This window comes from Hylobates moloch, unplaced genomic scaffold (genome assembly GCF_009828535.3).
Source record: "Hylobates moloch isolate HMO894 unplaced genomic scaffold, HMol_V3 SCAFFOLD_126, whole genome shotgun sequence".
Taxonomy (NCBI): domain Eukaryota; kingdom Metazoa; phylum Chordata; class Mammalia; order Primates; family Hylobatidae; genus Hylobates; species Hylobates moloch.
Genome location: NW_026652401.1, coordinates 16,509 through 42,951, shown reverse-complemented (window position 1 = coordinate 42,951; position 26,443 = coordinate 16,509). Strand labels below are relative to the sequence as shown.

Below are 26,443 nucleotides of genomic sequence, written 5' to 3'. Positions count from 1 at the left end.
GCCCGCCACCACGCCCGGCTAATTTTCTTGTACTTTTAGTAGAGACGGGGTTTCACCGTGGTCTCGATCTCCTGACCTCGTGATCCGCCCGCCTCGGCCTCCCGAAGTGCTGGGATTACAAGCGTGAGCCACCGCGCCCGGCCAAAAGCTGGAGTTTCTTAACCTCTAGTCGGGGTAGAGACATTTAAAACGGCCCCTAAACTTGGGGGGCGCATAGGCTCATGGGAAATAGAGTCCACTACTTGTCCAGCGATAAGCAGTGGGCCCTGAGAGGCGGACTTCCGGTGCACTTCTGCGCGTGTGCACCTCTCCCTGCGTGCGTGTTTGCGCATGCGCGCCGCCGCCTCACTGCCCTCGCTTCCTGTGCGTCCTCAGGTCGCCGCTTGCTCTAGTTCCCAGGCTTTGGCCTCCAGTGGACGAGCATGGCGGAGCCTGCGGGGCTGGACGCTGACCGCCCGGGCCAGCACCTAGGCGGGCGCGGAGCTGTGCAGGCCAGGGTTCGCGCGGGCCGGGTGGAGGCTCGAGCGGGGACCCCGGAGCGTGAGCCCCGGAGTCGGCGGCGCTGCGGCCAGAGGGGCCGGGCGGGAGTTGGCTGAGGTGGCGGCGGCGGCGGCGAAGGGGCGGCGGGACCCGGGCCTGGCCCGTATGTGTCTTTGGCGTCCTGGACCAGGTAGTCGCTGTATGATGAGCCCCAGGGAGGCGGATCTGGGCCCCCAGAAGGACACCCGCCTGGATTTGCCCCGTAGGCCCGGCCCGGGTCCCTCGGGAGCAGAACAGCCTTGGTGAGGTGGACAGGAGGGGACCTCGTGAGCAGACCCGCGCCAGCGACAGCAACCCCGCCCCGGCCTCTCGGGAGCCGTGGGGTAGAGGCTGCGGAGCCCCAGGAGGGTAGGTCTTGGATTTTCGGGCCCAGAGCGAGAAGGGCCTGGGTGAAGTCACCGTGTGCTGGGGACCTTAGAGTGTGGGGCAGGGGGAGGGTCCCGATCGTTTGCAGGAGAGACGTGTGTTGGGTTTGAGGGCAGGGTCCGGCTGCACCGAACAGCCGCTGCATGGGAAGATCTGGGAGGACGAGGCTTACGGGGGCATGGAGGGTGTCACCAGCCTCAGCTGCGGACGTCGTCTCCACTCCCCCCTAACCCCTAACAGCCCTTCCTCCTCCTCTCCGTGCATTATTAGAAGAGACAGGGTTTCACCATGTTGGCCAGGCTGGTCTCAAACTCCTGATTTCGACCGCCTCAAAACGTCCGTCAGCACCTCTGTTCTCTCATTTAAGCGTCTGCTGATTCCCCCCTTAGAGCTGCCCTGGAAAATAGTAGTAATGCAGGAACAGTCTGCAGGGATTCTCTCCTGCTGCCTCAGTTGTTAGGGGAAGAGACTGGGCCTTAGCAGGTGGGTGACTTGAGCAGGTCACCGATTTTGTGGGTAGAATTACTCATAGTAGAACTCAGGGGTCTTATCTCCCAGGCCCGTGTTCTTTCTCCCGTATCCTAGTTTTCTTAATAGAAAATTATTAGGGGCAGCAGTAACCAAGTTCAGTTAGATAATTTAGAAAGAAAGCCATATTTTATACACATTCGTTTCATTTCTGAGAGCTCACATTCCTATGGCTTCTTTGATTTTTAAGCGGTTTAAAGAAACAATAAGAAAATGCGGGCCGGATGCAGTGGTTCACACCTGTAATCCCAGCACTTTGCGGGCCTAGAGCAAGAGTATCCCTTGAGACCAGGAGTTAGAGACCAGCCTAGGCAACATAGGGAGACCCTGACTCTACAAAAAATACAAAAGTAGCCAGGCATGCTGGGATGCACCTGTGGTCCCAATTACTCAGGAAGCTGAGGTGGGAGGATCCATGGAGCCCAGGAAGTCGAGGCTGCAGTGAGCCGTGAATACACCACTGCACTCCAGCCTGGGTGGCAGATTGAGACCCTGTCTCAGCACACCAACCACAAAAAACATGAGCCGTATATTGGGAATTTTTTTTCTTTTTGCACGTTGTATTTGATGGCAGACCATGTTACCCATGAGAGTCTAACTCATCTGATTACTACCTGATTATCTTAGAGTTACAAAGTTACAAGTGCGTGCTTCTCCTATCACTTTTTTTTTTTTTTTTGGAGACAGTGTCTCTCACCCAGTCTGGAATGCAGCAGCGTGGTCTCGGCTAACTGCAACCTCCACCTCCCAGGTTCAAATGATTCTTGTGCCTCAGCCTCCTGAGTAGCTGGGACTACAGGCATGTGACACTACACCTGGCTAATTTTTTTGTTATTTTTAAGTAGAGACGGGGTTTCGCCATATTGGCCCGAGGCAGGTGGATCACTTGAGGCCAGAATTCGAGACCAGCCTGGCCAATGTGGCGAAACCCTGTATCACTCTTTTAGACCCTTCTGAGTGTTTGCAGGTTGAGTGTTCACAGGATGTTAATCTATTGAGCTTTCTTTTGTGGTTCTTACGCAGGAGATTTCTGCCTTTGCAGGCCGGAGCACTCATGACTTAAATGACCTGCTTCTCCCCTCTAGGTCTATCAGCCACAGTCTCTGCACGTTTCCAAGAGCAGCAGAAAAATGAACACATCACGGGTGAGTTTTCCTACTTGTGTATATGTTCCTCCACTTTATTTTATGATGCATTTTAAGAGGTTTATAAGGATTCATACTTTTTTTTTCTTTTTTTTTTTTTTTTGAGATGGAGTCTTGCTCTATTGCCCAGGCTGCAGTGCAGTGGCATGATCTCGCTTCACTGCAACCTCCACCTCCTGGGTTCAAGCGATTCTCCTGTCTCAGCCTCCCGAGTAGCTGGGATTACAGGCACATGCCACCATGCCCAGCTAATTTTTTTGTATTTTTAGAAGAGACAGGGTTTCACCATGTTGGCCAGGCTGGTCTCAAACTCCTGACCTCAGGTGATCCTCCCGCCTCAGCCTCCCAAAGTTCTGGGATTACAGGCATGAGCCACCGTGCCCAGCCAGGATTCATACTTTAAAATGGGAATGTGGAAATAGACATTATCCTGTAAAATATGGTTAGTGTGGCAGATCAGCACAAAAAATGATTTGTGAAACTTGTATGTGTGGGTAGTATATTTTAAGGCTGTTGAAATTGAGCCGCACCTAGGACTGATACTCTTGGCAGTCATCACAAAAGGAAAATGCCATCTTGTATTAGTCCATTTTCACACTGCTATAGAGAAATAACCAAGACTAGGTAATTTATAAAGAAAAGAGGTTTAAGTGGCTCACGCCTGCAGGCTCTATAATGGGAAGCATGGCTGGGGAGGCCTCAGGAAACTTACAGTCATGGTGGAAGGCGGAGGAAAAGCGGGTACATCTTCATCACCAGAGCAGGAGGAAGAGGGAAGGGGAGGCGCTACACACTTTTAAACAACCACATCTTGTGATAACTCACTCAGTATCAGCACCAAAGGGGAAATTGCCCCCATGATCCAATCACCTCCCACCAGGCCCCACCTCCAACATTGGGGATTACAATTGAATATGAGATTTGGGCGGCCACACAAACCGAAACCGTATCACCATCCATGACGTCGTTTGCATTGATTATAAGGAGAAACCAATTTTGTTACTTGTGGATTTAAAAGATTTTCTAGGACTTGGAAAAATTTCTTCATTCAAGTTGATATAATTGTGGATAGCTTTCCTAATAACAACCATTAAATTACTGTAACGTATGGCTTATTCTTGGTGCTTATGTAAGCAGAGGGCCTGCTGCCCAAGGAGAACTTGGTGCATATAATTTTTCCGGGGATGGAAATATCATGATCCAAGTAGACAGAATTCTGTTTTTACTGTTGAGTCCTAGATCATGGGGGGAATGAATGACGTGATCATCCTTCAGATATTTGTTCGTCTTTTTGTTTGGGTTGCACAGCAAACAATACAAACAGTTACTCTCTTGTGAAGATTTCCTCATTTGTGTTTCTCATTTCAGTTCTCAGTGTTTTAGTTTTGTCCTTTTCACTTTGCTGAGTCAGTCAGTAAAGATTACCAGTGATTTAATTGCAGTCAAATCCAGCGGGCATTTCCTAGCCCCTTCCTCGCAGGAACCTTTGTCTGCCTTTGACATCTGTTACTTCCAAACTGATATTTTCTCCATGGAGTCTCTCTTTTCTTGGCTTTTAAAAAGAGTCATCTGTAAGTATTTCTGTTTGTCTTTAAATTGTGAAGTCTGTTTTTTCTTCTTCTTTTCTTCTTTTTTTGAGATAGGGTCTTGCTCTGTCATCCAGGTTGGAGTGTAGACATGATCACAACTCACTGCAGCCTCGATCTCCTGGGCTCACATGATCCTCCTGCCTCAGCCTCCTGCGTAGCTGGGACTACAGGTGCACGCTGCCACACCTGGCTAATTTTTTTTGTGTTGTAGTAGAGACTGGCTTTCACCATGTCATGCAGGCTGGTCTCGAACTCCTGAGCTCAGACAATCTGCGTGCCTCGGCCTCCCAAAGTGCTAGGATTACAGGTGTGAGCCACTGCTCCCGGCCTAGAGATGTATTCTCACTGTATTGCTCAGGCTGGTCTCAAACTCCCGGCCTCAAGGAATCCTTTCACTTTGGCCTCCCAAAGTGCTAGGATTACAGATGTAAGCCACCACACCTGGCCAATAAGGAATCTTTTTTAAAAGGGGCTAGGAATAACGCATAATACTGTCTTTCTTAATACATGTGGCAGTTGGGTTAAATCTTTTAGTAGTTCCCATAGTATGTGTCTTGCATGCTCATTGTTTTGAAGAAACTGGGTTGGTTATCCTCAGTTTGGATTGTGTTACCCTTGTTTCACCTTTAGCACATTTTAAAAAAATATCTTGTATGCCTTGTAAAATTGGTGGTTTGATCTGGAAATCTAATCAGGTTTATGTTCAATTCTTTTCACACAACTATACCGTACGTGGCATTTGTCTACTTCTGGAGGCACCTGTTACCTTCTTTGTTTTTGTGAAGTTAAGAACTATTGACTGTTGATTATTGCTGTGATTTACTAGTTCATTAGGGGAGGCAAAATGGTGTTCTGCTAATTTTATCATTTCTTCTTTATTTACTAGCCAAAATACCTTTCTTTTCTTTTGTTTTTTTTGGAGACAGAGTCTCACTCTGTCACCCAGGCTGGCACATTTATGGCTCACTGCAGCCTCAAACTCCTGTGCTCAAGTGATCCTCCCACTTCAGCCTCCCAAGTAGCTGGGAGTATAGTCATGTGCCACATTGTCCAGCTAATTTTTTAATTTCTAGTAGAGACAGGTTTCGCTATGTTGCCCAGGCTGGTCTTGAACTTCTGGGCTCAAGTGATCCTCTTCTTTGACCTCCCAGTGTTGGATTATAGGCACGAGCCACCACAGCTGGCCTAGAATACTTTTCTAAAGATAAATTTCTATTCTCTATTTGGTTATGTAATTCATGCAGGAAAGACAGTTTCTAAAATATTGAGTAGGCTTTTAAGCAGGAAGGTTTTTTTGTTTTGTTACCATTATGAGCTCACAGATTTAGACTGTGAATTTTTGTCTGGAGCACTACATGGAACCTCTTAAACACATAATAAATATTTCAGTACATAGAAGTTATGATTCTTTTTGAAAATTAAGTGGTTCCATCTTTGGCCAGATGGAATCCCTTTGAGTTGGTTTCTGAGCCCTTTTGAAATATATTTGATATATTTGATAGCTGATATATACATAGAATATATATTTGATAGCATTATTTTCTATTCAGCATTTTATTTTGAAATCATTTCAAATTTTCAGAAAAATTGCAAAGATTTTACAAAGAAATCCCAGATACTTCCTTTTGTTCAGATACTTCATTCTTAACATTTTCCCACATTAATCATTTATATGCATATATACATATGTGTGTATATATATTTATATATATATTTTTTTTTCTGAACTATTTGAGAGTGGGTATGTCATGCCTCTTTACCCTATAAAGTTTTAGATTATATCTCATAAAATCAAGAACATTCTGTTAAATATCCATAGCACAGTAATTGAATTCAGGAAATTTATCATTTATTTAATACTTTTATCTATAGTTCATTTTCCAGTTTTGCCAATTTCCCGATAATTTCCCTTATAGCAATTTTTAATTTTTGGTAGAAGATTCAGTCTAGGACTGTTAATTGCCTTTAGTTTTCATTCGTTTTAAGTCTGTTTAATACAGATTTGTTCCACAGTGCCATTATAATATTTGAAGAATACAGGCCAATGATTTTACAGAAGTCTTTAAATTTACGTTTCCCTGATCTTTCTTCATGATTAGATTTAGACTGTGAATTTTTGTCTGGAGCACTACATGGAACCTCTTAAATTTATGGCTCAGATAGGATCTGTCTTGGGAAACTTCTGCGCATGCTTGAGAAGATGGCTTGTTCTGCTCTGGTTGGGTGGAGTGTTTGACAAATGTTAATGAGATCAGGTTGGTTGGTTGTGTTGTTCAGGTGTACTATGTCCTTGTTGATTGTGTGCCTACTTGTATCAGTTGTGGGGGAGAGGGGATTGAAATCTGCTGCAATTGTGGTTCTGTTTCTCTTTGCAGTTTTACCACTTTTTGCTTTATGTGTTATATTAGATACATAAATGTTCAAGGTTATTATGTCCTGTTGATTAATTAATCACTTTGTAAAATGGCCTTCCTTATCCCTGCTAATATTCCAGGCTATGAAATATACTTTGTTATTTATGTAGCATTCTTTTGAGTAATGCATGCATGGTATATCTTATTCCATCCTTTTACTTTTAACCTATTTGCATCTTTATATCTAAAGTATTCTTGTAGGCAGCAAGATTTGGATCTTGCTTGTTTTCATCAGTCTATTTCTGTCTCATAATTGGGGATGTATAGACCGTTTACATGTAATGTGATTATTGATAAAACTAGTTAGATTATAGTCCGTTGTCTGCTTTCTTTTAGTCTCATCTTCTTTGTTTCTTTTTAAAATGTCTTTGTCTTCCTTTTGATTAGTTGAGAATTTTTTATGATTCTACTTTATATCTTTTGTTGGGTTTTTAGCTATCACACTGTTCTGTTATTTTAGTGAGTTAGAATTTATAGTATGCAACTTTAATTATCACAGTTTATTCTTAAGATCCATTTTTCTTAGAGTAAGAGAAGCTTACAATAGGATACTTCCATTTCTCTCCTCTTGGTCTTTACACCGTTGTTCATTTTATTTTTACAGATACACACTATCTATTACATTGTTGTTAATTAAACAGTTATTATTTATTTATTTATTTATTTATTTATTTTGAGACGGAGTCTCACTCTGTCCCCCAGGCTGGAGTGCAGGAGTGCGATCTCGGTTCACTGCAACCTCTGCCTCCCGGGTTCAAGTGATTCTCCTGCCTCAGCCTCCCGGGTAGCTGGGCTTACACACACCCACCACCACACCCGGCTAATTTGTGTATTTTTAGTAGAGACGAGGTTTCGACATGTTGGCCAGGCTGGTCTCGAACTCCTGACCTCAGGTCACCCGTCTGCCTCAGCCTCCCAAAGTGCTGGGATTACAGGTGTGAGCCACCACACCTGGCCCAGTTATCTTTTAAAGAGATTTAAGTAATGAGAGAAAATACACAGTTACCATTTCTGGTACTCTTCATTCCTTTATGTAAATCTAAATTTTTATTTTCTGTCATTTTACTTCTGCTTGAAGGACTTTCTTTAACATTTCTTCTAGTTGATGATGAATTATTATATGTCTGCAAATGTCTTCATTCTGTCCTTGCTTTTAAAGGTGTTTTTGCTGGATTTTTCTCCACAGTGCTTTAAATATGTTTCTCTGTTGTCTTCCTGTTTACATTTTTTTTCTAAGAGAAATCTGATCTCATACTCATCTTTGTTCCCCTATATATAACATGTCTTTTTTTCTTTCCCCCCTTATTATTTTAAACTTTTTATCACTAGTTTTGGACAATTTGATTGCAATATATCATGGTATCGTTTTTTTCATGTTGCTGTTTTGGGGATCATTGAACTTCTTGGATCTTGGGTTTATGGTGTCATCACTTGGGGAACATTTTTATCATTATTTCTTCAAATACTCACCACCTCCCCTCCATTGATTCTTGTTGCCTGTATATTAGGCCACTTGAAATTTTCCCACAACACACTGTTGCTCTTTGTTTGCTTTTAATTCTTTTTTCTCTGTTTCATTTTATGTAACTTCTGTTGCTGTCTTTATATTCACTAATCTCTTTTTGCCACGATGCTGTTAATCTTTTCCAGTATAATTTTCATCTCAGATATTGTAGTTTCTATCTGTAGAAGGTTAGCGTGGGTCTTTTTTACATCTTGCCTGTCTCAATTTTTTTGAACATTTGGAATAGAATGGTGAACTCTCTCAGTGCTCTGTGCGGGTTGTAAACTCTGTGTCAATTCTGGGCCAGTTTTGATGGACTGATTGTTTTCCTTATGAGTTGTAATTTCCTGCCCATTTTCCCGTCTTGCAGCTCTTTCTCCTCACATCTGCCTCTGTTCTTCTTCCCTGCCCGTGGCCTGGAATCACTCAAGGCAGAAGTTGATTGGTTCACCTTGTTTATTTCCCATCACTCATAGATAACTCTACTGCCTGATAATCAGTGCCTTGAAAACCATTGCTTCAGCCCGGGCGTGCTGTCTCATACCTGTAATCACAGCACTTTGAGAGGCCAAGGTGGGTGGATCACAAGGTCAGGAGTTCAAGACCAGCCTGGCCAACATGGTGAAACCCCGTCTCTACTAAAAATACAAAAATTGGCCGGGCGTGCTGGTGCATGCCTGTAATCCCAGCTACTTGGGAGGCTGAGGCAGGAGAATCGCTGGAACTCGGGAGACAGAGGTTGCAGTGAGCCAAGATTGTGCCATTGCACTCCAGCCTGGAAGACAAGAGCGAGACTTCATCTCAAAAAAAAAAAAAAAAAAAAAAAAAAACCATTGCTTCATATATGTTCTCTGTTTTATTTTTCTTTCTGTTTTTGATTTTGTTGTTGTTCTTTGGTGTGTGCTGTTTCAGGTTGGAGGGTATATGCAGTACCTGTTTATCACAACTGAGGGCAGAAGTCCTCATGTCTCTCTATTTTTTCTAAAATATGTATTTTTTTCTTTGTAGAGACAGGGTCTTGCTATGTTGCCAAGGCTGGTCTCAAGCTCCTGACCTCAACCAATCCTTCTGCCTCAGCTTTTCAGAGTGCTGGGATTACAGGCATGAGCCACCGCACCTGGCCTGGATCCAGTTTTATTCATGTCCAGATGGTTTTTTTCCCTGAGCTGTTTTTGATTTTCTTCCACCTCATATGAACTGTAGTGTCGGCTTATCTAGTTCCAGGAAAAAGCTTTTTGGTATTTTTATTGGGATTGCATATTTATAAAGTAATTTAGGGTAACTGATATCTTTGTATTATTAAGTTGACCTTAATAATACAACTACTTTTTTTTTTTTTTTTTTTTTTTTTTGGATTTTTAGTAGAGATGGGATTTCACCATGTTGACCAGGTTGATCTTGAACTCCTGACCTCAGGTGATCTGCCTGCCTCAGCCTCCCAAAGTGTTGGGATTACGGGCGTGAGCCACTGTGCCCGAGCACTTTTTTTTTTTTTTTTTGACGGAGTCTCTCTCGTTGCCCAGGGTGGAGTGCAGTGGCACAATCTCGGCTCACTGCAAGCTCCGCCTCCTGGGTTCACGTCATTCTCCTGCCTCAGCCTCCCAAGTAGCTGGGACTACAGGCGCCCGCCACCACGCCTGGCTAATTTTTTGTATTTTTAGTAGAGACGGGGTTTCACCGTGTTAGCCGGGATGGTCTCGATCTCCTGACCTCGTGATCCGCCCGCCTTGGCCTCCCAGAGTGCTGGGATTACAGGCGTGAGACACCGCGCCTGGCCAAGATTGAGATGTTTGAGATAAAACTCAGCAATGCAGATAGCCAGAGGCCACTGGCTATGAGAATAAAAGAGCCAAAAGAACAAGGGCCTGAAACTAGGTGAGAGCCCCAGAGCAGTGAGTTAGGAAGAAGACCAGGAACTGAGTGGTGGGTGCTCCAACATGAAGAGGTCCAGGAGAAGGGGAGGGCCTGGCAGCAAAGAAGACTAAAAGAAGTGACAAGGAGTAAAATGCTTATGTTTGTTTACATGTTTATCTCCTTATTAGGTTGTCCGCTTTCTGAGAGCAGGCATGGTGTTTCACTCATCTCATATCCCCAAAACTCAGTTCAGTTGCAAAACAGGAGCTCAGTTGTGTTTTGGGTTTTTATTTTTGTGGAGTAATATATATTTTATATATATATATCCCCAAAGGATATATGTTTCCTATATGATTTCCAATGTGATTTCCCTTCCATAATCTGTAACATAAAATAAGCTATACAATGTTCATGGTTAACTTTACGAGTGAGCTTTGTAAAATGTTATCCCCCTATCCCTTTTCCATATCTCCCAATTCTGATCATGTTGCCATTACAGGGGCCAGTGTCATTCAAAGATGTGGCTGTGGATTTCACCCAGGAGGAGTGGCAGCAACTGGACCCTGATGAGAAGATAACATACGGGGATGTGATGTTGGAGAACTACAGCCATCTAGTTTCTGTGGGTGAGGATAGCTTGCTTTCTGAATGCTCTCAGTTGAATGGGGTTTTATCCTTGAGTTTGAAGAAATAAGTGATGACACCATTTAATTCCTTGTGGGCACTAGCTGGAGTGTTTATATTATTCTTCATTGAAAGGTTCTAACTTTGATAAGGTAAAAAATGGAGCACTTCTGTTATGCAGCTTATGAGGTGGCAACATCTTGTACTTTGGAGATTCTGAAGCCAAGCAGCTTGCCCAAGTGCTTCTTCTTTTCCCATTAACAGGGTATGATTATCACCAAGCCAAACGTCATCATGGAGTGGAGATGAAGGAAGTGGAGCAGGGAGAGGAGCCGTGGATAATGGAAGGTGAATTTCCATGTCAATATATTCCAGGTAAGTTAGTAGAGTATCACATGTTAAAAAATGCTCATCCCAGACCTTTGGGAGTGACTAAAGAGTTGTTTATATGTACTCGGTACCCTCAGTAACACCTCCCAACTCCCAAATATCCCTTTCCTTCCCGCACGCATACCACATACATGAACTCTTTTGTTGATTTTACATCTGATTTACACTGGTAGGGATTTTTTCATTCTAACCTGTGCTGGGGACCCATTCACTTCCTCTTTCTCCAGCATTATCGGTAACTTATTTACTCCCTCGCCATTACAGAATTGTGAGTTTTTTGTTTGTTTGTTTGTTTGTTTGTTTGTTTGTTTTGGAGACGGAGTCTTGTTCTGTCACCCAGGCTGGTGTGCACTGGTATGATCTCAGCTCACTGCAACCACTATCTCCCAGGTTCAAGCGATTCTCCTTCCTCAGCCTCCCGAGTATCTGGGATTTCAGGTGCATGCCACCATGCCTGGCTAATTTTTGTATTTTTAGTAGAGACGGGGTTTCACCATGTTGGCCATGCTGGTCTTGAACTTCTGGCCTCAAGTGATCTGCCCACCTCAGCCTCCCAAAGTGCTCAGATTACAGTCCTGAGCCACTGCTCCTGGCCTTACAGAATTGTTTTGCTTTGGGGCATTCAGAAGTCTGACATAAAAATTAACTTGAGACTTTTATGTTCATTCTTTTTATCTTCCATTTTCTTTCCTTCCTTGCTTTAAAAATACCTTGGACTTATTTTCTGCCCTCGATTTTATTTATTTCTTTAGGCATTCAGATACCAAAACCTCGCCCTCCACCTATGCTTGTGAATTCAGTCACAACTTGTGGTGTACGTTATTTCCCAAAGTCCATGCTCAGTTGATGTGATGATATAGCGCTGCCTCAGCTTTCCTCTCTTTCCCCAATGCTCATTTATGACCTGTCTGTGTTCATTTCCCCTTCCCCATAACTGGAATCATGCTCTGTCCATAGTAGACATTCAGGAAGTGTGAATTTCATAAGTGAACATCGGTTCCTTTTCTTGCCTTTTCAGGAGTGTCCTCCTAGAACCTGTTTTCTACTTTTTTGGTTTTCTTTGTATCCCTTAAAAGAGTTTATCTAATCTCAACTTCTAAGACCTTTTTTCCTGTGTATTTTTGCAGCTTGCCTCCAAATTGATATGTCTGACACTTTTAACTTAGTTGAATATTTTACTTGACAACATAGCAGTACCAGTGAGATAGTTCACTTCCTTCTTTCTCAGAATGTCTGATGATAAACTGTGCACATTCCAAAATCATGAATTCTATCTACCTTCCTCACCTCCCAGTATTTGATTGTGCTAGTCTTCTCTCCATGGTTTGTGTTCTTTGTCTTTTGTGAAATGCCTTGCAGATCGTCAGCACATTCTGTTTCTTTTGACATTAGTGTTCAGTATTCTCCCATACCTGGATTACAGTGCATCCATCTTCCATTCAAATGATCGTTGTCCTTTTCTTTCATCTGCATTTTACTCGCCCAGATAATATATATTTTCCCTCCCTTTCTTCTTCCCCTCCCCTCCCCTCCCTCGCTCGCTCCCTCCCTCCCTCCCTCCCTTCCTTCCTTCCTTCCATTTTGAGATGGAGTCTCACGCTCGTCACCCAGGCTGGAGTGCAATGGCATGATCTCGGCTCACTGCAGCCTCCCCCTCTCGGGTTCAAGGGACTCTCCTGCCTCAGCCTCCCAAAGTAGCTGGGATTACAGGTGCACGCCACCATGCCTGGCTAATTTTTATATTTTTAGTAGAGACGGGGTTTCACCGTATTGGTCAGGCTGGTCTCTAACTCCTGACCTTGTGATCCGCCTGCCTCGTCCTCTCAAAGTGCTGGGATTACAGGCCTGAGCCACTGTGCCCAGCCTATTTATTTATTGAGACGGAGTCTCACTCTGTCACTGAGGCTGGAGTGCAGTGGCGCAATCTCGGCTCACGATAACCTCTGCCTCCCAAGTTCAAGCAATTCTTGTGCCTCAGCCGCCCGAGTAGCTGGAATTACAGGTGTGCACTATCACGCCCGGCCTATTTTTGTATTTTTAGTAGAGACGGGGATTCAGTATGTTGGCCAGGAGTTCACTCTGTTGAGCTCCTGGCCTTGTGATCTGCCCGCCTCAGCTTCCCAAAGTGCTGGGATTACAGGAGTGAGCCACTGCACCCGGCCCCCTTCATTTAATTTTAAATTGTGGTTAAAAAAAAAAACACCTAACACTGCCGGGTGCGGTGGCTAATGCCTGTAATCCCAGCACTTTGGGAGGCCGGGGCGGGCAGATCACGAGGCCAGGAGATCGAGACCATCCTGGCTAACACGGTGAAACCCCATCTCTACTAAAAATACAAAAAAATTAGCCAAGCGTGGTGGCGGGCACCTGTAGTCCTAGCTACTTGGGAGGCTGAGGCAGGAGAATGGCATGAACCCGGGGGGCAGAGCTTGCAGTGAGCAGAGATTGCACCACTGCACTCCAGCCTGGGTGACAGAGTGAGACTCCGTCTCAAAAAAAAAAAAAATGTAACATACAATTTACCATCTTAACCATTTTTAAGTGTACAGTAATGTTAACTGTATTTGCATTGTTGAGCAATAAACTTCAGCATTGTGCATTGTGTGTCGGGTTTTGTCAAGCACGTGACAGCGCGTGGTAGGTGTGGAGTGTGGCTCATCAGCAAGCGCTCTGGCAAGTCGTCCTTTCGCCATCTTCATCCCTACTTCCTGTGCTTCCACTCCCTTGGGTCCCAGGATCCCACTCCTTCAGTGAAACTCAGTCTTCCATCTCTGCTTGGTGCTCTTGTCCTGGTTTCTGCTCAACTCAGCGCCGTGTCTCTGTTCCCCAAAGTTCTGTTTCTGTTCTGCACTGCCCCTGTTTTGTCTTTTTTTTTTTTTTTTTTTTTTTTAAGACACAAGGTCTCGGCCGGGCGTGGTAGCTCACGCTTGTAATCCCAGCACTTCGGGAGGCTGAGGCGGGCAGATCACCTGAGGTCAGGAGTTCCAGACCAGCCTGGCCAACAAAGTGAGACCCGTCTCTACTAAAAATACAAAAATTAGCTGGGCGTGGTGGCATGTGCCTATAGTCCCAGATACGTGGAGGCAGAGGCAGGAGAATTGCTTGAAGCCGGGAGGCAGCAGTTGTGGTGAGCAGAGAACACGCCACTGCACTCCATCCTGGGCGACAGAGCGAGACTCTGTCATTCATAAATAAATAAATAAATAAATAAATAAATACTCATACAATAAATAAATAAATAAATAAATAAATAAATACTCATACTCTTTCTAGAGAGAGAAAGAGATAGACAGAGGAGAGAGATAGAGGGACAGAGGAGAGAGAGAGAGAGAGAGAGAGAGATCTCCGTCTCTGTTGCCCAGGCTGGGAGTGTGGAGGTGCTATCATGGCTCACTGCAGCCTCCAACTCCTGGACTCGAGACCCTCCACCCCACCTTCCAAGTAGCTGGGACTACAGGTGCACAGAGCTGACCACACCTGGCTCATTTTTAAAGTTTTTTTGTAAAAATGGGGTGTCCCTATGTTGCCCAGGCTGGAGTGCAGTGGTATGATCATAGCTCATGACAGCTTCGAACTCCTGGGCTCAAGCAACCCTCCCACCTCAGCTTCCACATAGCTGGGACTACAGGCCTGCCCACCACACCCAGCTAATTTTAAAAAATTTTCTGTAGAAGCGGAGTCTTGCTATGTTGCTCAGGCTGCTCTCCAACTCCAGACCTCAAGCCATCCTACCACCTCTACCTTGCAAAGTGTTGGGATTACAGGCATGAGCCACAGCACCCGACCTGTCTGTTCTGGACACACTTGGAGCACTTCCTGCTCTTCCACACCATCTCAATGACCAGGGTTGTCCAGATGGCTCCTAAAGGCTCCTAACGGCATATCATGTGAGGACTGCATTTCGTCTGTTTGTAGGACAGTTGTATGTACCTTCTTCATACCTCAGACCCTGTCTATATCTGAAGTGGTGGTATTTGCTTCCTCTCCCAGCCTTTCACCTCCTGTGCGTTCACTAAATTCACCAGTCACTAAGGCATGAAACTGACAGATTTTACTCTGAACGTCCTCTTCCTTCTGGGAGGTGCCAGGTCCTAGACAGCTGTCTCCATTTTTCTGTTCTTTGCATTCTCACTGCTCTCCCCCGGCCCCTCCTTCTGTACTTTAAGTATTAGCTTGCCTATTGCAGCAGTCTTCTCTTTGGTCCTCCTGATTGCCATCTCCTTCTGCCATCATTCAGTCTACCCATTCTCTTGAGACTAATCTTCCTAAAGCATGGATCTAAATATATTATTTAGGCCGGGCGCAGTGGCTCACACCTGTAATCCCAGCACTGTGGGAGGTGGAGGCAGGCGGATCACCTGAGGTCAGGAGTTCGAGACCACCCTGCCCAACCCGTCTCTATTAAATATAGAAAAATTAGCCAGGCATGGTGGCACACGCCTGTAATCCCAGCTACTCCAGAAGCTGAGGCAGGAGAATCACTTGAACCCAGGAGGCGGAGGCTGCAGTGAGCCGAGATCATGCCACTATACTCCAGCCTGGGTGATAGAGCACGACTCTGTCTCAAAATGAATAAATCAATCTCTCATTTACCTGCTCAAAAACTTTCAGTGGCCCCCAACTGTGGTCGGTTTAGATGCTTAGCTCATTAGAATGCCATCCAAGCTCTAGATCTGTGGCTTTCAAGCTGGGCTTTGAGACGCATCATGAGTTCAAAGGAGAGAGTAAGGGGAAGAAGCTGAACTGGGGATTTCTGGTTTTCTAGCCCATTGTCAATCTTTGGGTTTTATTCCTTTTTCAAATTGTGCTTCCATTTAAAAAATGAGTTCCAGTTTAAAAATATATATATATATATACTGGACTGGGCATGGTGGCTTATGCCTGTAATCCGAGCAATTTGGGAGGTCGAGGTGGGCAGATCACTTGAGCCCAGGAGTTCGAGGCCAGGCTGGGCAACATAGGGAGACCCCATTTCTACAAAAAAATTTAAAAATTAGCCGGAAGTGGTGGCATGTGCTTGTAGTCCCAGCTATTCAGGAGGCTGAGGTGGGAGGATTGCTTGAGCCCAGGAGGTCAAGGCTGCAGTGAGCTGTGATAGTCCCACTGCACTCCAGCCTGGGTGACCGGGTGAGATCCTGTCTCAAAAAAAAATTTAAAAAGTTCAATTAGCTGGGCATGGTGGCACGCACCTGTAGTCCCAGCTACTTGGGAATGCTGAGGTAAAAGAGGATTGCTTGAGCTCAGAGTTCTCAGGTTGCAGTGAGCTATGATAGTGCCACTGCACTCCAGCCTGGGCAAGAGTGATACCCTGATTCTGTAAAAAAAAGAAAAGAAAGAAAAGTGCTTGAAAACCATTGCGGTAAATGATCCATTCTAAACTATAATCCCACAAAGTGTTCATTTCCTACTTCTATTAGAACATGTCACATTCATTCAAAAAATATGTACTGATATCAACTATTTGCCTGCCACTGTTAAGGACTGGGAATAAAGCAGTGAACTGAACACGTTACCCTCATAATTTTACACTTTATTGCAGGAAAAGATGGACACTAAAATATATGTGTCAAGGCCGGGAGTGGTGGCTCATACCTGTAACCCTAGCACTTTGGGAGGCCAAAGTCAGGAGTTCAAGACCAGCCTGGGTAACATGGCGAAACCCCGTCTCTACTAAAAATACAAAAATTAGCTGGAAATCGCTTGAACCTGGGAGGCTAAGGTTGCAGTGAGCTGAGATCGTGCCACTGCACTCCAGCCTGGGCAACAGAGCAAGACTCTGTCTCAAAAAATAATAATAAACAAAATAAATGTGTCAAATGGTGACAATTACTGTGAGGGGAAAAAAGTTCCTTGGGAGTGGGAAGTGATTACTTTTTATGAGGTGGTTGAGAAAGGCCTCACTGATAAGATACTTAGAGAGCTGAAGGAGGTGGAGAGAGAGCCAGCTTATCTCCAAAAGAACAGCATTCCAGAGAGGAATATGCATGGCATGTTTAGAACAGCAGGAAAAGCCAATGAGGCTGGAGCAAAGTTCAGCAAAGGCAAAGGCGGAGAGAGTTGAGATCCAAGAGGGAGCAAGGAGTCATGTCACGCCTTGATGGGGATCGTAAGGACTGTCTTTTACTCTGAATAAAATGGGAATCTTTGCAGGTTGAACAGAGGACTAATGAGATTCAACTTAGTGTTCTTAAAAAGATCTCTCTGGCCTCTCTGTTGAGAACAGTTCATAGGAGAACTCTGGTTAAAACAGGGTTCCTGGTTATAAGGCAGCACTCCAGGCAAGACAAGCCAGAGGTATGGATGAGAGAGGCAGAAGCAGATAGAAGTGGTCACATGCAGGATGTATTTTGAAAGTAGACCCGGCCAGGTGTAGTGGCTCAGGGCTGTAATCCCAGCATTTTGGGAGGCCAAGGCAGGAGGATCACTTGAGCCTAGGAGTTCAAGACTAGCCTGGGCAATGTAGCAAGACCCCGTCTCTAAAAAAATAAAAAATTAGCTGGGTTTGGTGGTTCATGCCTGTAGTCCCAGGGACTTGGGAGGCTGAGGTAAGAGAATCACTTTAGCCTGGGAAGTCATGGCTGCAGTGAGCTGTGATCATGCCACTGCACTCCAGCCTGGGCAACAGAGCGAGACCCTGTCTAGGAAAAAAAAAAAAGAAAGTAGACCCAAAAAATTTGCAGATGCTTTGCATGCAGTGTGTAAGAGAAAGAGAGGAGTCAAGGATGACTCCAGGGTTTTTGTTACATGAACTTTAATGGAGTTGTATTTATTGAGTTGGCAAAGACTGCAGGAGAAACCCATTTGGTGGGAGAGTGTGAAATTGGGAATTTGGTCTTGCACATGTTAAGTTTATTTTTTTCTTTAAAAAAAATTTTAATGCTTTAAAAATAAATAGACAGATGGGGGTCTCACTAAGTTGCCCAGGCTGGTCTCAAACTCCTGGGCTCAAGCTGTCCTCCTGTCTTGACCTCCCAAAGTGTTGGGATTATAGGCATGACCCACTGCACCTGGCTTTGCACATGTTAAGTTTGAGGTGTTTGTTAGATATCCAAATGGAAACATCAAGTACACAGTTGCATATGTGGGTTTCGAGTTTAGGGATGAGATTGAGATGAAGATAAAAATGCTGGAGTCAGCCAGGTGTGGTAGCTCACGCCTGTAATCCCAACACTTTGGGAGGCCGAGGTGGGTGGATCACCTGAGGTCAGGAGTTTGAGACCAGCCTGGCCAACATGGCGAAATCCTGTCTCTACTAAAAATACAAAAAATTAGCCAGGTGTGGTGGTGGGCGCCTGTAATCCCAGGTACTTGGGAGGCTGAGGCAGGAGAATCGCTTGAACCTGGGAGGTAGAGGTTGCCGTGAGCCGAGATTGCACCATTGCACTCCAGCCTGGGCAACAGAGTGAGACTGTCTCAAAAAAAAAAAGGCTGGAGTCTTCAATGTGGAAACAGAATTTGGATTTGGACTTAAGAAACGGGATGAGATACCTGGGAAGGCATTGTATAGTTTGTCTCTGACTGGCGAGGGTGAGAGGCTCTGTTTTATTTTGTGTGTTTCTGTGTTTCTTTTCTTTTTTTTTTTTTTTTTTTTACAGACAGTCTCTGTTGCCCATGTTGGGGTGCAGTTGTGCCATCTCAGCTCACTGAAACCTCTGCCTCCTCGGTTCAGGCAATTCTCCTGCGTCAGCCCCCGAGTAGCTGGGGATTATAGGCGCCCACCACCACACCTGGGTAAATTTTTTGTATTTTTAGTAGAGATGGGGTTTCATCATGTTGGTCAGGCTGGTCTCGAACTCCTGACCCCAGGTGATCTGCCCACCTTGGCCTCCCAAAGTGCTGGGATTACAGGCGTGAGCCACCGTGCCCGGCCTATTTTGTGTGTTTCTGATACCCCCTAGCACAGTTCCTCACACATAGGGTAGGTGCTCAATGAGTGCTTATTACACTGAGCAGGGACTTTGTGATGCAAATGACTGTATCCCCAATACCTAGCACAGAGTGGTACCCGGCAAATATTTGACAAATAAATGTGTATTTGAATAAAGTGGAAAAATGGTAACTGCCATGGGAAATGTCAGAGATGGGTATTCCAGATCATTATTCTCTCAAAATCACTCACCTGGTCACCACCACAGGATTTATTCTACCTGCTTTATATTACTTTTTTTTTTTTTTTTTGAGACAGAATCTTGCTCTGTTGCCCAGGCTGGAGTGCAGTGGTGCGGTCTCGGTTCACTGCAAGCTCCGCCTCCAGGGTTCACGCCATTCTTCTGCCTCAGCCTCCCGAGTAGCTGGGACTACAGGCACGTGCCACCACACTGGCTAATTTTTTTGTATTTTTCGTAGAGACGGGGTTTCACTGTGTTAGCCAGGATGGTCTCGATCTCCTGACCTTGTGATCCACCCGCCTCGGCCTCCCAAAGTGCTGGGATTACAGGCGTGAGCCACTGTGCCCGGTGCTTTATATTAAATTTAAACATACTTGAGCACCAAATTTGTATGCTTTTCTCTACAGTCGTCATATGAGTGAAGGTGGTAATGTGGGATGCAGCATTTTCTAAACATGGCCAAACTTTGACCATCTGGTGAGCTTTTGGCATTTTCAGAATATTAGGCATCCCTCCAAAACCTACTGAATCAGAATCTCAGGGGTTGTGCCCTGGAGAATTATTTTTTAAAAGCTTGCTAGGTGTTTCTGATTTAGCTCGTTCTCTGATGGCATTTGGATAATCGGTCCCAAGGCCCCAGGCCCTGCTCTGTCATTGACTATCCTTTTGAGTGAGTCATTTGATCTCTGGGTCTTTTTCCCACTTATAAAAAATGAGGGTGAGAGCTGGGTGCCTAGATATGTTTGTAATACTTAATCTCATTTTGACGCATGCGGGGTCTGTGCTGATAGCCTCCTTTTATTCCTGATGCTGGTCATTTGCATCCTCTTTGCTTTTTTTTTTTTTTTTTTTTGATTAGTCTGGCTAGGGATTTCTTGTTTTTAATTGATCTTTTCAAAGAGCCAAAATTTGGTTTAATTGATTTTTTAAATGTTTCTATTTTAACTTCACTGATTTCTACTCTTTCATTAATTTTTTTTTTTATTTTTATTTTTTGAGATAGTCTTGGTCTGTCACCCAGGCTGGAGTGCAATGGCACAATCTTGGCTCACTGCAACCTCCGCCTCCTGGGTTCAAGTGATTCTCCTGCCTTAGCTCGGGAGTAGCTAGGATTACAGGCACATGCCACCACACCTGGCTAATTTTTGTATTCTTAGTAGAGATGGAGTTTTACTATGTTGGCCAGGCTGGTGTTGAACTCCTGGCCTTAAGTGATCTGCTCACCTCAGCCTCCCAAAGTGTTGGAATTGTAGGCGTGAGCCACCACTCCCAGCCTGCTCTTTTTTTTTTTTTTTTTTTTTTGGTGAGATGGAGATTTACTCCTGTTGCCCAGGCTGGAGTGCAACGGCGCAATCTTGGCTCACCTCATCCTCCGCCTCCCAGATTCAAGCGATTCTCCTGCCTCAGCCTGCCAAGTAGCTGGGATTACAGGCGTGTGTCACCACGCCTGGCTAATTTTGTATTTTTAGTAGAGACGGGGTTTCACCATGTTGCCCAGGCTGATCTCGAACTCCTGACCTCAGATAATCCACCCACCTCGGCCTCCCAAAGTGCTAGGATTACAGGCGTGAGCCACCGCGCCCAGCCTCAGCCTGCTCTTATATTAATTCTATTTACTTCTTTCTGCTTGTTTTGTGGTTATTTTGCTCCTTTTTCTAGTTACTTAAAATGGAAGCTCAGATTCTTAAATTTTTTTTTTTTTTTTTATTGCTGCTTCTCTAAGCATTTAGGGCTATGAATTTACCTAAAGTTTACTTTGGCTGCATCTCACAGGATTTGGCGTTTTTTTTAAGAGATGGCATCTCCCTTTGTTGCCCAGGTCAGACTGCAGTGGTGCAATCATAGCTTATTGAAGCCTCAAACTCCTGGGCTCCAGGAATCCTCCCACCAGTCTGTCAAATACTTGGGACTACAGGTATGCACCACCATGCCCAGCTGACAGGTTTTCATATGTTTTATTTTTATTAATTGAGGTGAAAGTCACACACCTTTTTTTTTTTTTTTGAGACAGAATCTCACTCTGTTGCCTGTGCTGGAGTGCAGTGGTGTGATTATAGCTCTCTGCAGCCTTTAATTCCTGGGCTCAAGCAATCCTCCCACCTCATCCTGAGTAGCTAGGACTCAGGCTAATTTTTTCTTTTTTGAGACGGAGTCTTGCTCTGTGGCCCAGGCTGGAGTGCAGTGGCATGATCTTGGCTCACTGCAACCTCCACCTCCTGGGTTCAAGTGATTCTCCTGCCTCAGCCTCTGGAGTAGTTGGGATTACAGGTGCCCGCCACCGTGCCTGGCTAATTTTTGTCTTTTCAGTAGAGACAGGGTTTCACCATCTTGGCCAGGCTGGTCTCGAACTCCTGACCTCATGATCCACCCGCCTCGGCCTCCCAAAGCGCTGGGATTACAGGCGTGAGCTACTGTGCCCGGCCCGACTCAGGCTACTCTTTTATTTTTTTTTGTAGAGATGGGATCTCACTGTGTTGCCAGGCTGGTCTTAAACTCCTGGTCTCAAGCGATCCTCCTACCCCAGCCTCCCAAGGTGCTGGGATTACAGGGATGAGCCACCACACCCAGTCCACATACCATTTTAAAGTGTACAATTCAGGCTGGGCATGGTGGCTCACGCTTACAATCCCAGCACTTTGGGAGGCCAAGGCGAGCAGATCACCTGAGGTCAGGAGTTCAAGACCAGTCTGGCCAACATGGTGAAACCCCAGTCTCTACTAAAAATAAAAAAGTAGCCGGGCATGGTGGCGCATGCCTGTAATCCCAGCTACTCAGGAGGCTGAGGCAGGAGAATCGCTTGAACCCGGTAGGCAGAGGTTTCAATGAGCCGAGATCGCACCATTGCACGCCAGCTTAGGCAACAAGAGTGAAACTCCATCCAAAAAAAAAAAGAACTGTAGACAGGATAGTTTCATCTACCTGTCTTCATGTGTTCAATGACTCTGTCTTCCATCTGCTCAAATGAATTCAAAATAGTCTGGTGAATTTTTCATTTCCATTTTTATACTTTTTTTTTTTTTTTTTTTGAGATGGAGTTTCGTTCTTGTCACCCAGGCTGGAGTGCAATGGTGTGATCTTGGCTCACTGCAGCCTCTGCCTCCTGGGTTCAAGCAATTCTCCTGTCTCAGCCTCTTGAGTAGCTGGGATTACAGGCGCCCGCCACCATGCCTGGCTAATTTTTGTGTACTTTTCAGCTTCAGACTTTGATTCCTTTCAATAATTTCTATTTTTTTCCTTTTTTTTTTTTTCTCTAATCTTTAGTTTGTCTATAATACATTCTTTTTTTCAGACAGGGTCTTACTCTGTCACCCAGGCTGGAGTACAGTGGTGCAATCTTGGCTCACTGCAACCTTGACTTCTCACGCTCAGGCAATTCTCCCACCTCAGCCTACCAAGTAGCTGGGACTACAGGCGCATGCCACCACAGTTGGCTAATTGTTTCTGTTTTTTCTAGAGAGGGAGTTTCGCCATGTTACTGAGGCTGCTCTTGAAATCCTGGCCCCAGGTGATCTGCCCGCCTCAGCCTCCTAAAGTGCTGGAATTACAGGCATGAGCCACTGCCCCTCACCTGTCTGTAATATTTTCTGTTTCTTTATTGATGTTCTGCATTTTGTTGAGATATTGTTCTCCTTGTATCCTTTAACTCTTTATTCATCGTTTCTTTTAGCTTTTTGAGCAGATTTCAGACAGCTGATTTAAAGTCTTTGTCTAGTACTTTCAATGTCTGTGCTTCCTTAAAGACAATTTGTTTCTTTTGTGAATGGGCTGTACTCTCTTATGTCACTGCATGGTTTGTAATTTTTTTTTGAAAATTGGAGTCAGGCACAGTGACTCACACCTATAATCCCTTTTCCCCAAAAAAAGAAAAAGTAAAATTAAAAAGAAAAAAAGAGTCCAGGCGTGGTGCCTCACGCCTGTAATCCCAGCACTTTGGGAGGCCAACATGGGCAAATTGCCTGAGGTCAGGAGTTCAAGACCAGTGTGGCCAACATGATGAAATCCTATCTCTACTAAAAATCCAAAAACAGCCAGACATGGTGACAGGCGCCTATAATCCCAGCTACTCAGGAGGTTGAGGCAGGGGAGTTGCTTGAACCAGGGAGGTGGAGGTTGCAGTGAGCCGAGATCACACCACTGCACTCCAGTCTGGACGACAGAACGAAGACTCCATCTCAAAAAAGGAAATCAGACATTTTGAGTATTATAATGGGGTAACTGGAAATTATTTTATCTTCCCCACCACCCCTGGGTTTGCTTTTGCTGTGGGCTGTAGCTGTTCAGTGACTTTCTAAACCATTTTTATAAAGTGTGTCTTCTTTTACATGTGCGGTCTCTGAAAGTCTCTCTGCCGTTAGCTTGTGTTCAACTAGTGTTTTAACAGAGATTTCCTTGAATGCCAGGAGCCAAAAGAGACAAAAAAAAAGAGAGAAAAACCCAGCTCTTTTTGTCTTTGTGGATTGCCTCTGTGCCGGGGGACTGGAGCAGTCCCTCAGGGCTTAGCCAGTCTGTGTACAACTTTTTATTTATTTTTTTGAGATGGAGTCTTGCCCTGTCGCCTAGGCTGGAGTGCAATGGCACGATCTCGGCTCACTGCAACCTCTGCCTCCCAGGTTCAAGTGATTCTCTGCCTCAGCATCCCGAGTAGCAGGGATTACAGGCGTGTGCCACCACGCCTGGCTAATTTTCCGCCACACTCGGCTAACTTTTGTATTTTTTAGTAGAGATGGGGTTTCACCATGTTGGCCAGGTTGGTCTCAAACTCCTGGCCTCAAGTGATCCGCCCGCCTCAGCCTCCCAAAGTGCTGGGATTACAGGCGTGAGCCACTGCACCCAGCCCAGTCTGTGTACAGCTTTGCCCTAGGCTTTACTCCCTGCCTGCAGGGAGGATGGAGAGGAGCCACAGATGAAAGCTCAGCATCCTTTCTCAGGTCTATTCTGAGAACGTGCTCTGCACTCAGCATGTGCATGGCTGTTGAAATTCCATAGTACACATGGGCAGGTCTGAATTTCAGTACCCGAATTTCCCATAGAAACTCTCCACAGCTTCTTCTCCCATGCTGTCAGCACACCTATAGTTTGCTTCAACTGTAATCTTTTGCCTAGGCATCAGCGGGGTATGCATTTGATTTACAGTGTTTTCAAGGAATACCCTCTGTGTAGCCACTTTTCTGCCCTGCGTGAGTTCTGGGTTAGGTGAAACAAAGGCAGCTGCCCTGTATCAGTCCTTTTGGCAGCCCTCGGGCAGCTGAGAACAGGAAAACATAATGCTTTGAGAATAAGGTCTGCTCTGCTGCCTTCAATACCAGAAACCACACTGGGAATGTGGGCTGCCATCTTCAAGGCTCCCACTGAACCATGGAAGGTTGTGGGGCAAGGGCAAGTAAAAAAAAACCCAGTTTTCCTACCATTTTGAAGTTGCTTTTTTCTTGATTCAGTGTTCATTTGGAGTATTAGTCAGTTTTCACACTGCTGGAAAGAACTGCCTGAGCCTGGGTAATTTATAAAGAAAGGAGGTTTAATTGACTCACAGTTCCACTTGGCTGGGGAGGCCTCAGGAGACTTACAATCATGGCAGAAAGCGAACAAGAAGCAAGTACCATCTTCACTGGGTGGCAGGAGAGAGCGCAGCGGAAACTGCCACTTAAAAACCATCAGATCTCGTGAGAACTCCCTCACTATCACGAGAACAGTATAGGGCGAACCACGCCTGTGATCCAGTCACCTCCCACCAGGTCCCTCCTTGACCCCTGGGGATTACAATTCAGGATGAGATGTGCGTGGGGACAAAGAGCCATATCAGATGATTTGGTTATTGTAAACCTTTGATTATTTTTCTACAGTTCTCATGAAGTTGATTTAGACAGTTTTGCTTGGTTTATCAATGTTTCTGTGGGGGATGGGGACTTGGAGCTACCTACTCTGCCATTTTTGCTGAAATCAGTCAACATGTTATATTTTCACTTTTACATAATTCAATGTTTTCCAGTTTCCCTTGCGACTTATTCTTTGACCCATGAGTTATTTAGAAGTGTATTTAATTTCCATGTGTTTAGAGATTTTCTGGTTTCTTTTTTAAATTGATTTAGTTTAATTATTTTATGGTCACAAAACATATTTCATATGATTTCAGTTATTTTACATTTCTTAAGATTTGTTTTGGCTGGGCATGGTGGCTCACACCTGTAATCCCATCACTTTGGGAGGCCGAGGTGGGCGGATCACCTGAGGTCAGGAGTTTGAGACCAGCCTGACCAACATGGCAAAACCCCGTCTCAAAAACACAAAAATTAGCCAGGCATGGTGGTGCATGCCTGTAATCACAGCTACTCAGAAGCTGAGGCAGGAAAATTGCTTGAACCCAGGAGGCGGAAGTTGCAGTAAGCCAAGATTGCACCTCTGCACTCCAGCCTGGGTGACAGAAAAAGACTCCACCCCAAAAAAAGATTTATTTTATGACCCAGGTTCTGGTAAATCTTGCTGAATCTTCCATGGGCAAAGAATGTGTACCCTGCTGTTGCTGTGTGAAGTCTCCTGTAAATATCAGTTAGGTTCCATTGATTGATAATGATGTTCAGTTATTGTATTGTTTGCTGATTTTCTTTGCTGTTTTTTTCCTATGAATGGTCTTAAGCTTCCTATTTCCTGTTTCTTTGTATATTTTATAGTTTTTTATTGAGAACGTTACATTTTAAGTGTTACAATGTAATGACCCTCAAAATGTGATTCTCTCAGTCACCTGGAATTGCTGGGTTTTGCTTGTTGAGGTCTGGAGCTCTCCTTTTGTTACTTTTCCAAACTATTTTTGCAAAGTGTTTATTCCTTGTGTTTGTGTGGTCACTGAAATTTCTGTGTCATTATCTCTGCAGTCAGCCAGCCACCTAACATCGATTTCCTTAAATAGGTGGCTTTAAATGGGGTGGGGCAGAGGAGTGTTTTGTCTCTTTAATAAACTCTTCTGAAGGATGTCCCTGGGGAAGCCACTATTGCTGAGAGGGCCAAATAAACCAAGGCAAGCATCCCTGCTGGTCCTCAGAGACCCATCGGACCCACCAAAGTGCAGAACCCACGGTTTTGGAGGACAGAGTTCCGCTGCTCGCCCTGGCATCAGCCAGCTGCTTCGGGAACTCAGGCTCAGGAATGGGGGAGTGTTGGCTGGTTGGCACATGCCACTCACTCGTGAAGATCAGCAGCCTCTCCCTTCATTGTTTAAGTATGTCTCTGGTTGTTAGGAGTTTCTGGTCATGTTTCAGAGTTCCAGAAGAGCTGATTCTAATCACTCTTTCTAGCTCAGTGGTTGCTTCAGTGAAGGGACTGACCTCTAGACTACAGTTTCCTACTCTGCCATCTTATGTGACTATTGATATTTATTTATTTATTTATT

General features: G+C 44.9%; 1 protein-coding gene across 1 annotated transcript; it reads left to right on the top strand.

Moving 5' to 3' along the window:
• Positions 1-777: 777 nt before the first annotated feature.
• LOC116464021 (putative postmeiotic segregation increased 2-like protein 3) lies at positions 778-14,838 on the top strand. Its single transcript, XM_032754201.2, has 5 exons — positions 778-888; positions 2,520-2,579; positions 10,440-10,566; positions 10,829-10,939; positions 14,626-14,838. The coding sequence occupies exons 2-5, from the start codon at positions 2,565-2,567 to the stop codon at positions 14,793-14,795; spliced, it is 423 nt and encodes a 140-aa protein (XP_032610092.2). The 5' UTR covers positions 778-888; positions 2,520-2,564; the 3' UTR covers positions 14,796-14,838.
• The last annotated feature ends 11,605 nt before the right edge of the window (positions 14,839-26,443 follow it).

What these genes read in the sequence shown, in the direction of transcription:
- LOC116464021 (XM_032754201.2), top strand. An exon ending in CAGCCATCTAGTTTCTGTGG is followed by an intron (nt 10,567 to 10,828) that starts GTGAGGATAGCT and finishes TCCCATTAACAG; the next exon opens with GGTATGATTATCACCAAGCC. An exon ending in TCCATGTCAATATATTCCAG is followed by an intron (nt 10,940 to 14,625) that starts GTAAGTTAGTAG and finishes AATTTTCTGTAG; the next exon opens with AAGCGGAGTCTTGCTATGTT.